Below are 13923 nucleotides of genomic sequence, written 5' to 3' on the forward strand. Positions count from 1 at the left end.
ATTTAAAAAATTCACCCCCTTAGGTGTCCAATTCAGCAGATTTCAGTTATGCAAACATGACTTCCAACAAAAGCACAACTTTTTCTGAAAGGTTTCTGAGGCAGGGTCTCATACGGCTTAGTCTTGCCTTAATTTCCTAATCCTTCTGCCTCAAGTGCTGGGATTTCAGGTGTGTGCCACGCTCAACCTATCTGCTCGGCTTTCATACCCCCTTTTTCCCTATCTTCTTGACACTCATATGGTAGAACCCCAATATGCAGCTTCTGTACCTGGCCTCTTTCACATGATGTTTTCAAAGTTCATGTCATAGCATGTGTCAAAACTTGTATTCTTTTGTTTGAAAATAATGTTTCACTGCATGAATTGAACATATTGTCTTTCTTTTTTTCCTAATGTCTGTTTTATTTTTCCATTATTTTAAATTTTTTTTTTTCCGGTCTTTTTGAGACAGGGTCTCCCTGTAGCTCCAGCTGTCCTGGAACTCACTATGTAGACCAGGCTGGCCTCAAACTCACAGAGATCCACCTGCCTGTGCCTCCTGAGTGCTGGGATTAAAGGCATGCGCCACCACGCCCAGCTTATTTTAATATTTTAAAAAAGTAAATTATCAAATCCACCCCTCCAATTATCTTTCCTCCCCCCCCCTCCATTATTTCCTCCCCACTTCACATGCTTTTTCTTTTAAAGCCCACTGAGCCCATTTAGTGCTGCCATTATGCATATGGGTGTTAGGGCCATCAACTGGAACATGGGTAGCCTCTTAGGGGCTGCCTCCCTGAAGAAAACTCCCCTCCCTTTCCTAGCAACCATCAGTTACCAATAGGGGTGAGACTTTGTGACTCCGTCCCCCATCCTTGTTTGGATTTTGTATGACTTAATCTTGTGCAGGTCTTGTGCATACTTTCACGGGCACTGTGAGTTAATGTGTGCAATGTTCCTGTCATGTCTGGAAAACAGCTTTGCTGTGGTCATCCACTACCTCTGGCTCTTATAATCTTTCTTACTGTCCCCCACCCCCATATAATCCCTGAACCTTGAGAGGAAGGAGTATGATGTAGATGTCTCCTTTAGGGCTGAGCATTCCTCAGTCTTATTCTCTGCACCTTGACCAGTTGTGGTTCTAATATTAATTGTCATCTACTGCAAAAAGAAGCTTCTCTGATGAGGTTTGAGAGATGCAGTAATCTATGGGTATAAAGATAAGTACTTAGGGGCAGTTTAATATTATGTCCATTTGGCAGAATAATAGTACTCAGTTTTCCTATAGGGCCCATAACCTACCCAGCCATGGGTTCTTGGTCCAGTTAACCGTAAACAGGATTGAGTTTCTCCTTGTGGAGTGGCCCTTAAATCCAGTCAGAAAATGGATTGGTTACTCCCATAATATTTGTGCCACTTTTGTACCAGTGGCCATATCTTGCTAAGCCATTTGTTACTGTAACCCATAGAGTTCACAGTTTGGTAAGACTGCTGATTGTTATCTCCCCAGGTAGTATGAATGGCACCTTCCAGCACTATGACAGATAGCCAATAGAGATGCAGCTTCCTGGTCAGCTTGATTTCTCCATGTGCTACGGCTCAAGCATATGGTATCTTTGGCATTAGGGTCTTACCATCATGTTCTGGAGGGTGACCATGAGCAGTTGCAGTAGACTATAATATTTGGGGGTCTATGGGACCCCACTGACCAATACTTTGAAAAGAGGTAACTCATTCCTGGCACTGGGCTATTTTTTTTTTTTTTTTTTTTTTTTTTTTTTTTTTTTTTTTTTGATAGTTCATGCTGTGTTAGTAGAGGCATTGTCTCCCTGTATCCTTGCAGTGTGGCCCAGGCTGTCCTTGAACTCACGATCTTCCTGCCTCAGCTTATAGGATGCTGGGATTACAAGCATGCACTCCTCGCCCAGCAAGAGTTTTTGCTCATTTATTAGTTGATGGACCACTGGATTGTTTCTGCTTCCTAGTTGTAACAGTTCTACTTACTGCACATAAGTTTTTATGTCACATAAGCTTTTATTGCCCTCAGGCCTCTACCTAAGAGTGGATTTGATGGCTGTGTGGTAACTGGGTTGAGTTTGGTTTTTTGTTGTTCTTGTTTATTTTTTTTATTTTTTTATTTTTTTTGGTCTTTTTTTGAGACAGGGTCTCCCTGTAGCCCCAGTTGGCCTGGAACTTACTATATAGAACAGGGTGGCCTGGAACTCACAGAGATTCGCCTGCCCCTGCCCCCTGAGTACTGGGACTAAAGGTGTGTGCCACCACACCCAGCTTGTAACTTTGTATTTAACAGTTGATGAATTGTCAAACTAGGTGCCCCATTTTTCATTCAGTATTCTGATTTCCCTGTCCTGACTCATAGCTTTTTAATTGTAGCCATACAGTTGGTGAGTGTGAGGTGGCATCTCACTGTGGCTTTGGTTTGTATTTCCCCGACTATTGATGACACCATTTTGACTTGCTAAGACTGATATAACAAAATGCCACAGACTGAGTGGCTTAAACAGCAGAGTGCAGTGTGTCTTGCGGTTGTCATGGTAGAAGTCAGAGAGCTGTAAGAGAGTGTCCACCATAGGCCTCCCTCAGCTCACCATGGCCTGCTGGCACAACTGGCTTTCATTGCTTCTGGTGCCCTCTGGTGTCCGCCTTCATTGTCATGTGTGTTCTCCCAGCATTGATTCTGTTTACAAATTTCCTCATTTTATGAGGATACCAGTCCTATTGATTTACACTTATTTCTGCAATCTTGTTTTATGACATCTGTAAAGATCTTGAGTGCCTCAAGTAGGTATTGGGATTAAGTCTTTAGCATATGACGCTTGGGGAGTCTCAATTCAACCCATAACAAATGTTGAACATCTATCTTTTCATATGCGTATTAGTCATTTGTATATCTTTAACTAAAATGTCTATTAATTTTGTTGCTTTGGTTTAGTTTGGTTTGGTTTGACACAGGGTCTCACTGTGTAGCCCAGGCTGGTCTTGAACTTGCAGCTGTCCTCCTGCTTCAGCTTTCCAGATGCTGGGACTTTTAATTACCATGCCTACCTTGTTAAATCTTTTATGTAGTTTTGAATGGAATTGTGTCTGTGTGTTTATGTCTGTGGTGCTGGGGATTGAGTCCAGGCCTCACTCATGCTAGGCAAGCACTCTACTACTGAGGGCTGTCTCTGGCTCCAGGCTGCTTGTCTTTTATTGTTGTTAAGTTGTTAGAAGTTTATATGATTTTTGCCTATGATCAGTGTGCAATCTGAATTATAGAAGCACAGAAGCAAGATCAGAGCCCAGGTGAGAGATGGCACTGGCTCTGTCTCAGATCTGTTGGTGGACAGCTGGGTTACCTTGATTAGTTTCTGGATCTCCCTCTTTTTTTGGGGGGGGGGTCTTTTTTTGAAACAGGGTCTCCTTGTAGCCCCAGTTGTCCTGGAACTCACTGTATAGACCAGGCTGGCCTTGAACTCACAAAGATCCGCCTGCCTCTGCCTCCCAAGTGCTGGGATTAAAGGCGTGCACCACCAATGCCCTGCGGATCGCCCTCTTTTTTTTTTTTTTTTAATGACAATGGGGATTGAACATAGGACATTGTGCATGCTAGGCAAGTTCTTTATCATTGAGATATAGCACTAGTCCTGTTTTGACTTTATCTTGAGAATGAGTATCCCTAAGTTACCCAGGCTGACCTCACAAGTAACTGGGATTCTTGACCTGTGCACTGAGGCCCAGCTCAGCCCATTGTTTTCCTCTTTAGTTCAGTTTTGTGGTAGCGATGGAGGTGCATTGTAGTTCCATAGCAAAGGTGCCTGTCCTTCACTAACTGGTATGACGCGGAGACAGGGGGTCTCTGCAGTGACTGAGCTGTGCCTGGATGCCTCACGGGTCTAGTCACTTCACTGAGGACTTTCCTGTTTCTCCTTTGGATCCTGTGTTGACATGACTCTTTCCTATTCTTGTCTCCCAGCCTCAGAATCTTCCTGTTTTTTTTGTTACAGGTACCAGAAAAATCCATACTGCTCCTGTCCGTTCCTTGTTCCTGCTGCGACCTGTGCCTATCCTGTTGGCAACAGGTGGCGGGTATGCAGGATACCGGCAGTATGAGAAGTACAGGGAGCGAAAGCTCGAGAAGCTGGGATTGGAGATTCCACCCAAACTTGCTAGTCACTGGGAGGTAGGACTCTGGGGGAGTGCCCTGGGTCTCAGCCAGCATGGCTGCCAGCACTCTCTAAACTGCTCCCAATTAAAATTGCTTGAATTTGCTTTCTTGGAGCTCATGTGTCCAGTGGGTTTGGACAGATACAGGAGTCTCACCTCTCATGTCTTGTCAACCTTCTCTTCTGTCCCCAGACCTTCCCTTATCTCCCCACATACCCTGAGCAAAAATTGCTCCTGTTGAGATCCTTGAATCATTTCTTGAGTTGACACTGACCTCTTGGCTGTGGTTCTTGTTCTTGGGCTGAGGAGGGTGAAGCTGTTAGTTTTTGTGATGTGGATTTGTTCTCACAGGAACCAGACTGCAGTAAGAGATGTTCCTCACTAGTCTTCACACAGTGGGGGGCAGTGTTGCTGAGCCATGGCCGTGTCTACTGAAACATCTTTCCACCTGTGAAATTCAACATAATGACATAGATTTAGGGCCTGAGAGATGGCTCAGCAAGTGACAACACTTTTGCAAGCATGAGGACCCAAGTTAAGGTCCCCAGCCTCCAACTAAAAAGCTAGATGTGATCATGTGTGCCTGTAACTCCAGTGCTGTGGGGCAGAGACAGGAGGATTGCTGGGCTTGCCTCCAACCTAGCTCCAGGTTCAGTGAGGGACTCTATCCCAAGGGAACAAGGTAGAGCCTCTGAGTGTATACCTGCACATATATATGTTCATGTGCAACACTCACACATAAACAGAAAAACTCAACAAAATTGCCTTCTCTTCATCTTTAATTTAACAAAAGAAAAGCATGATTTGTCAAAGGACCAGTGATAGTCCCAATAGCCTGAGCAGAAGAGGGCAAGGCTTCCTTGTATTTGTATTTTCTCAGGACCCACTCCATATTCATTCAGCTGAATCCACTGTTAACAGGACTTATAGGGACAGGGCATCAGGCAGGTCACCACCCACCTCCTCATATACCCACTGTGTGAACTTGGACATGTCATTTTCTTTCTGGCCCTCTGTATCTTTAACTGTGAAATGACAAGTTGGATAGGAATGCAATGGATACCCCTTCAGGTTCCAAAACAGTTCCTCCAGCTGGTCTCTGCAGTGTTTGCTATGTGCTGTTACCTGATAAGCTTCCTTCCAGGATCCTTTCTGAGGATTTGTTGTTTTGCCCATTTTCCTCCAATAGAATCCAGTGTAAGAATATAATGGCTTCTCTCCCCTCTGTCTCCTTTCCTCCCTCCCTCCCTTTTTCTCCTGCCTCCTTCTTTCTTCTCTCTCCCTTCCTTCATTTTTCCTTGGGGTACTAAGGATTGAACCCAGGGCCTCAAGCATGCTAGGCAAGTACTTTGCCACTGAGCTGTAACCCAGTCCTCTTTTTGGCCTTTTTGAAACAGGGTCTTCCTGTAACCTCAGCTGACATGGAACTCACTATGTAGACCAGGCTGGCCTCAACCTCACAGAAATCTACCTGCCTCTGCCTCCCGAGTGCTAGGATTAAAGGTGTGCACCCCAGGCCTTTTTTATTTTACTTTGATTTGGGGTCTCAATAAGTTGCCTAGGCTGGCCTCAAACTTGTGATCCTCTTGCCTCATTCTGTACAGTAGCTGGGATTAAATGTATGCACCATGGCACTTGGCAGATTTCACTTGATTTTTAAGAGTCTCGTGAAATTATGAGGCCTACCTCAGAAATCATGGATTAGTGATATGTCTCAGAGGGTAAAAGCACTTGTCAACAAAAGCCTAACCACCTGAGTTCAATCTCAGGGACCAACAGTGAAAGGAAAGATCCAATTCCTAGTGCTGTGGTATGTGCACACCCAGACTCTCTCACATATCATATACACATAATAATAATGAGGTCATTAACTTAAAAAAAAATCATGACAGAACAGCTTTTTTTTTTTGGTATTTTTAGATAGGGTCTCCCTGTAGCCCGAGCTGTCCTAGAACTTACTATGTAGACCACACTGGCCTCAAACTCACAAAGATCCACCTGCCTCTGCCTCCCAAGTGCTAGGATTAAAGGCGTGTGCCACCACACCCAGCGCAACAGAACAATTTTCTAGTAGTATACCACCAAATCCTTGTGGTGAAGAGTACTTGTATGGTGAGTCACACTCACCAGGAGTCTTGTACTGACTGCCATGGTGGTAGCCTCTGTAAGCACCCTACTCCATTAGACTAGTAGTGAGGCCATAAATGTAGGTAGCCCAAGACTATGATTGTTTGACTTCACACAAGTGTTAGACCCAAGCTGGCAGTCTCTGACCCCAGCATCTATCATGCAGATTCATCCTGAGACAGTTTGTGTGTTTTCAGGAAGATCCCACTCATTTCAAAAGTATCCCAGGAAAATCTAAATTTGGAGAAAGCCATAACAAACCAGTATACCTAGTTTTTCACATCCACTGTTTTCATGTTATGATTGTTGTAAGAGGACAGGGTTGGTTAACTCTCCAGGGCCTGACAGTGGCAGGATGCTGCAGTGGAATGGCCATGTAATACACGGTCTCAAGCACCTGCTGGTAAAGAACTGTGTGAATTAGATGTCAGTCTCTTAGTGGAGTAACATGACCACGGGACTCCTCGGTTTTCAAGTAAGATTCCAGAGTTTCATAGAGGGAAAGTAGTGTGCACTCAGAGTTGACATTAGTGGGACTTATGACAGGTTGAGGAGAGCCTTGCAGCATCCTCATTGCCCACTCGTTCACTGAAACTGCCATTGCACACCCAAGAGATTTTCCCAGATTGTAGAGCTGGGGAGATGGCTCAGTGGGTAAGAGTACTTGCTATACTGGATTCAGCCTCTAGCACCCATGAGAAAAAAAACAGGCATGGTTTCGTGTCCCTGTAACCTCAGCATTCAGTGGTAGAAGCAGGTGGATCCTGAGAGCTCACTGACCGGCCAGTTCACTGCAATAGCAAGTTTCAGATTCAGTGAGAGCCCTGTCTCAAGAGAGTAAAGGGGCAGTAATGGAGGAAAACATCTGGCTTACCACTCTGGCTTCTGTGTGAGTTTGCATCAGCGTGCGTGCACGCACGCACCCATGCACACACACACACACACAATATGTGAATTCAAATCTAGTGTGGTGGTTTGTACCTGTAATACCAGCACTTGGGAAGCTGAGGCAGGAGAACTGCTGCAAGTTTTAGGCAGGCCTGAGCTACATAGTAAGTTTCAGGCTGCCTGCTGCAAGTTTTAGGCAGGCCTGAGCTACATAGTAAGTTTCAGGCTGCCTGCTGCAAGTTTTAGGCAGGCCTGAGCTACATAGTAAGTTTCAGGCTGCCTTGGGTACAGAGTAAGACCCTGGCTCAACACTCCCTGAAAAAAAATAGGTGAATTCTTTGGTCTCACTTCTAGAGAGAGGTAAGCCTCCAAGTCTATGTTTATAGGAAACACCATAGATGATGCCAATGACAGGCCAGATTTAGGAGCCATGGGCAGATAAGGTTCCTTCCAGGGCTTCTTAAAAACTAAGTACTTGGGTCTGGAGAGATGGCTCAGTGGTTAAGAACACTGGTGGTTCTTGCAGAAGACCCAGTTTCAAATCCCAGCACCCACATGGTAGCTAACAACTGTCTGTAACTCCAGTCCCAGGGGATCTGACAGCCTCTTCTGACCTCCGCAGACATTGCACGACACTTACCTACACGCAGGCAATACACGCATACATGTAAAATAAAAATAATAAAATTAAAAAAAAAACTAATAACTTATTTTTTTGTGTATGTATATGTGAGAGAGTAGCTTGCCATAATACACATATGGAGGTTTTGAGGACAACCTCAGATACCAAGTCCTAACCTGCCTTGTGTGCGGCAGGGTCTCTGTTTGCCTCTGTGCTGCGTGTTCCAGGCTAGCTGGCCCACCAGCTCCCAAGGGATTCTCCTGTGTCCACTTCTCTCACTCTGGGTTGCTGGGATCATACACACTTAATTCTGTGACCAGCTTTACATGGGTTTTAGGAACCCCAAGTCAGACTTTCTTGGCAAGCACTTTACCCCCTCAGCTATTACCCTGGCCCAGGGCTCCATTTATTTTTATTACATTTTATGTATTTTGTATGTGCATGCACATGTGTGAATAATCCTGTGGAGGTTGGAGGACAACCTGTGGGAGTCAGTTCTCTCCTACCCTGTGGGTTCTAGGTATTGAACTCAGGTTATCAGGCTTGGCAACAGGTGCCTTTACCCACTGAGCATCTTGTTGGCCCTCAGGGCTCCATTTTTAAGTGTCAACTGAAAATTTTGGGTGGTGATTTTGCAGAATATAATCCTGATAACACTAGAGCTGAGAGAGACACAGGCTGGTGGTAACTGTTAAAGTGAGCCCTTGGATCACCAGTACAGCTGAGGGGACAGGATTTCCAGAAGATTAGCACGAGTGCATAGTGTAGCCTTCCTCACATATAAAACATTCCCGGGCTGGAGAGATGGCTCAGTGCTTAAGAACACTGGCTGTTCTTGCAGAACACCTGGGTTTGAATCCCAGCACCCACATGGCAGCTAACAATTGTCCATAACTCCAGTTCCAGGGGATCCGACAGCCTCTTCTGACCTCTGCGAACATTGCATGACACAGGTGCACTTACCTGCATACAGGCAATACACACGTACACATAAAAATAATAAATTTTTTTTAAAGTTAAAAAAAAAAATAAACATCCCCTAAGTTAATGCTTGTCAGTGTGCCGGCAGGGAGGCCTAGTTCTTTTTTTACAGTCTTAGAGATTTCTCACCCTGCAAAGACATTTTCTCATCCTTCTGTGTCAGACATCTGCTTGCTTGCTTGCTTGTTGGTGACAGAGTCTCATTATGTGGCCCAGACCGCCCCAAAACTAAAGATTCTTCCGCTTCAGCCTCTCAGGCACTTGTATTAAAGGTGATTGCCACTATGCTTGGCTCTTGAATCAGTCACCTTACTACCTTAGGTTCGAACAGTGCCTTATAGGTTTTCCGAACACTTCACTCTATTTTAAGATTTTACAACTCACTGAGGGAGGCAGGATAGGCATTGTAACAGTTTTGCGAAGAACTAGTTGGTGCCAGGCATAGTAGCCCTGAATACCCCAGCATTCAGGAAGCAAGAGGCAAGAGGAGGCAGGTTCAAGGCCAGTCTCACCTACATAGCTATTTCCAGGTGGGCAGGGGCTACGAGGCAGACCCTGTCTCAAAAAACAACAAATAAAAACCCCCAAACTAGTTGGTAGCAGAGCAAGCTTGTTTCCAGAGCCAAGATCTGGACCCAAAAGCCGCTATGGTTTCAGTAATACCAGGTTGCTGGTGGATGATAATGAAGAGGGTTGACAGTGAAAGTGAGTGGTCATACCTTCAGGGACCTCCTATCTGCTCTGACTGATGGAAGTTGGTGAATCTGAGTATAGGCACTTGAGTACTTGGACTTGAAAAGTTGTCTGTGATAAGATTGCTCCTCCTTCTTTTTTCCCCACTTCCCTTCCCTTCCTTTCCTTACCCTTCTTTCCTTTGGGAATGGAGCCCAGGCTTTCACATACCGAGGCTAGAGCTCTTGTCACAAGTTCTAAGCCACACTCTCAGAAACTCCTTTGGTAATAGTGTAGAATAATCCATGATTCCCACATCTACGCCACCTGACTCACTGTAAGCTGCGGGAAGAAGTGGAGGGAGGAGAGGGTTCAGCTGAGCTGTTGCCCAAAGGTAGTGAAGAGGGAGTTTCTAAGCTGCAGGTGCTGGTACTTGGATAGACTGTTTTATCTTCCTGAGTTTTGTTTATAATTTTTCCTTTTTTCCTTTTTTTTTTTTTTGGTCTTTTTTGTCTTGGAACTCACTATGTAGACCAGGCTGGCCTTGAACTCACAGAGATCTGCCTGCATCTGCCTCCCAAGTGCTGGGACTACAGGAGTGCACCACCACACCCGGCTAATTTTTCTTTTTTTAAAGATAGGCTTTCATGTATCCCAGGCTGTCTTTGGATGTGCTGTTTAACTGAGTCTAACCTTGAACTCCTAATCCTCCTACCTCTACCTAACAAGTGCAGGAATTATAGTACACCACCATGCCTGGTTTATACAATGCTGGAGATTGAACTCAGAGCTAAATGTGTGCTAGGAAAGCATTCTACCAACCGAGCTACATCTTTAACCCCCAAAGAAGCTTTAATTTCATACATTAATTTAAAAATTGATTGATGAGCTGGGTGTGGTGGTGTGGGTCTTTAATCCCAGCACTCGGGAGGCAGGGACAGGTGGATCTCTTGTGAGTTTGAGGCCAGCCTGGTTTCCATAGCGAATCCAGGCCAGCTGTGGCTATAGCTGTTTTCTTCTTACAAAGACACTAATTCCATCATGTGGGCCTCACTTTCATGATCTCATCTAATCCTAATTCTGTCTCAAAGGACCCAACTGTGTTTTTAGTTCATCAGCATCAACTGCATTCCGTTTGCACTGTACTGCTGCCTGCGTAGGGCCTCATCATCCACTTAGAAATTCTGTACCACTACCTAGTACCCATCCTCTCCTTCCCTCACATCTAACAGCAACTGTTCTACTTTCTGTTCTTGTGAATTTGCCTGTTCAAAGCACCTCACATAGGTGGAATCATACAGTATTTTTCCATTTGTGTCTGCTTTTATTCACCATAGTGTGATGTTTTCAAGGTTCATCCTTGTTCATCTGTGCACAAGTTTATATCAAAATTTCAAGCCAGGCCCAGTGGTGCAGGCCTGTAATTCTACTTATGTGGGAGGCTGAGGTGGAATCATAAGTTCAAGGCTAGCTTGGGCCACTTAAGTAAGGCTGTCTGAATTAAAAAGTAAAATGATGCTTGGGGGTGTAGCTCAGTAACAAAGTACTTGCATACTGCATGAGGTCCTAGTCTTTAGTAGTGAAAAAAAGCATTAAATCTGTTTTCATAGCTAAACAATGTTCAGTTGTGCTGCATTCTGTGTATCCTTTCATCTGTTAGTGGGTGGATCTGGCTTGTTTCACCTTTGGTTGTTGAGAATAATGCTGCTGTGACCACTTTGGAGCAGTGTCTGCTTAAGCTCTGCCGTCAGTTCTTTTGACTTATACCTAGAAGTGGAATTGTTGGATTATATGATTTTGTTTGTGTGTGTGTTTGTGTGCGTGTATGTGGTTATGCACATGTGTGTGGGTACACATTCTTTTGCATGTGTGTAAGAGCAGGAGGAGGACATGGGTTGTCCTGCTCTGTCCCTCTTCTCCCTATACTTTTGAGACAGGGTCTCTCACTGATTCTGGAGCTAGGCTGGAGGCTGTAAGCCCCAGAAATTCTCCAGTCTCCACCCTCTACAGGTGTGTGTGGTCATCCCAGCTTTTTCTAGGGTACTGTGGAAGTCAACTCAGGTCTTCATGCTTGTGCAGAAAATGCTCTTACCTGCCCTCTTCCCAGTCCTCTGAATTATATGATAATTCTCTGTTTAAGTTTTGAGGATCTGCCAGGCCGTTTCATACCAGCTGCACCATTTTACATTCCTAACAGCAGTGCTTAAAAGTTCTAATTTATCAGGGCTGGAGAGATGGCTCAGCGGTTAAGAATACTACTTGCTTTTGCAGAAGATCCGGGTTCGAATTCCAGGACCCACATGGCAGCTAACAACTGTCCGTAACTCCAGTCCCAAGGGATCTGACAGCCTCTTCTGACCTCCGTGGGCGTTGCACGACATGGGTACACTTATCTACATGCAGGCAATACATGCATACACATAAAATTTTTTTAAAAGTTTATAAAAAAAGTTCTAATTTATCTACATCCCCACCATTTTTGGAGAATAGTCATCCTAATGGAGGGGAAGTGCTGTCTAATTGTGGTTTTGTTATGTCCAGAACGGTAATCACGTTAGATGTGTTTTCCCATGAGTGTTGCCCATTTGTATTTGATAGGCCCCCATATCCACACTTTTCACTTTCCAGAGTTTTTCCCATGGTTGGTCAGAAATTATTAAATAAGAAGTTCTACTTGTTGGAGTTGTAGCTCAGTGGTAGAGCACTTGCCTAGCGTGTGCAAGGCTGTGTATTTGATCCCCAGCATCACATTAAAAAAAAAAAAAAGAAAAAAGTGCCAGGTGTGGTGGCTCACGCACTTATTCCCAGCACAACACTCAGGAGTCAGAGGTAAGCAGACCTCTGTGAGATAGAGGCCGGCGTGGTCTACAAAGTAAGTTCCAGGCCAGCTTGGGGCTACAGGGGAGACCTTGTCTCAAAAAGGCCAAAAAAACTTCAAAACAAAACAAAAAAAACAAAAACAAAAAAACCCCCAACCCCTTGGAGCTAGAGAGATGATTCAGCAGTTATTTCTTGCTTGATTGATCGTGTGTGTGTGTGTGTGTGTGTGTGTGTGTGCGCGCGCGCATGTATGTGCTGAACCCGGGTTTAGTTCTCACACACATATGGCAGCTAACAAGCGTCCATAACTCCAGTTCCAGGGAATCTAGTACCCTCCTCTGGCCTCCATGGTCATTGTACATACATGGTACACTTACATATGTGCAGGCAAAATACTAATATACATAAAATAAAAATAAATTTAAAAAAATAAACAACTCCCCCAAAAGTTAAGTTGCAGAAATAAAAAAAAATCATGCTTAAATAGCTTTCATTGCAGTTTATTGTTTTAATTGTTATACTTTATTGCTATTTATTGTAGGTAATTTCTTACTATCCCTGTTACAAATTGAACTTTATTATAGATATATTTGTATAGGAAAAAAATACAGTATGAATGGGGTTTGATAAAGTGTTTCCTGGGATTTTGGGTGTGTCCTGTGGTGAGAAGCCCATGCTTTTTTTGTCAAATCTTAAGTGGTAAAGATTGCTCCTATGTTATAAGAGCTTTATAGTTTAGGAGTTTGATTTACTTTGAATTAATCTTTGAATATGATAGAGGATTCTAATTTCACTCTTTTGCATGCAGATATCCCGTTTTTATTTATTTATTTTTTTTTTAGAAGAAGCATTTCATTACAGCTTTGACATACTCAATAACAGTTTCTAGAGCAAAGATACATCTCACTCAAAAGTGCCTAAAAACTTAGGGCACAAACCCAGGGAGATGTCTGCAGCCCAGGCTGCTACAATGCCCAAGATGGCCTTGAACTCCTGATCCTCCTACTTCTCTCTCCTGGGTGTTAGATCTCCATTTCATTTTAGAATATATTGTTCCTTGCAGAAAGACTCATTGTTTTTGCTACTGACACTGACATGTTGGTGCATGCATCTCTAATCTGTATGTATCTGACTATTACTACTCATAATCGGTTGCACTTAGATCCTTGGCACCTGTGTATGTCTATAAAGTCATCGGGTAGATTTCAGTGGTGATGTTTATCACCTCTACTAATTAACATGACGAAAATTTTTATGCTTCCTCCTCAAATATAATTCATTTTTTAAAATTTGTTGATTTTTTTTGTGTGTGTGTTTATCACACAGAACATCCCCAAACCATCTTATTCATCTCTACACCCACTTCCCAGATGGCACCCTCCCATAACCTCCCTCCCCCCAATTATACTCTGTCATCCCTGCTACTGTCCACTGTGCTGTCGGCACCCCCAGCTGTTCCCCACTACTTACCCATCTGGTGAATATAGTCAGCCAATCTAGAGGTCTTTGTTTTAGGAAGGTCAGCTGTTCCTCATCTAGCAGCAATCAGTTGTCAATATTTCTTTAGATAAGATTGGGGTCTGCTGTTCATTTTCCCAGTTCTATACTGGGTTAATACCCTGGCCAACAACTCAAAAGAAGGTATCTCCTATCTGGCATTGTTGCTT

The 13923-nt window shown here is 44.0% G+C and overlaps 1 protein-coding gene across 4 annotated transcripts in view; it reads left to right on the forward strand.

Annotated features, from left to right (window-relative positions):
* Positions 1-13923, forward strand: part of Pisd (phosphatidylserine decarboxylase) — a 43685-nt gene that overhangs the window by 9370 nt on the left and 20392 nt on the right. For 3 of the 4 annotated variants that reach the window (XM_017800104.2, XM_017800102.2, XM_017800103.2), the window contains one exon: positions 3987-4162. The exons of the other annotated variant lie outside the window; for it this stretch is intronic. In XM_017800104.2, coding sequence (XP_017655593.1) covers positions 3987-4162 — 176 coding nt within the window. The remainder of the gene's footprint in view (positions 1-3986; positions 4163-13923) is intronic. 4 annotated transcript variants of the gene reach the window in all.

Source organism: Nannospalax galili, unplaced genomic scaffold (assembly GCF_000622305.1).
Source record: "Nannospalax galili isolate Female #2095 unplaced genomic scaffold, S.galili_v1.0 scaffold259, whole genome shotgun sequence".
Classification (NCBI taxonomy): Eukaryota; Metazoa; Chordata; class Mammalia; order Rodentia; family Spalacidae; genus Nannospalax; species Nannospalax galili.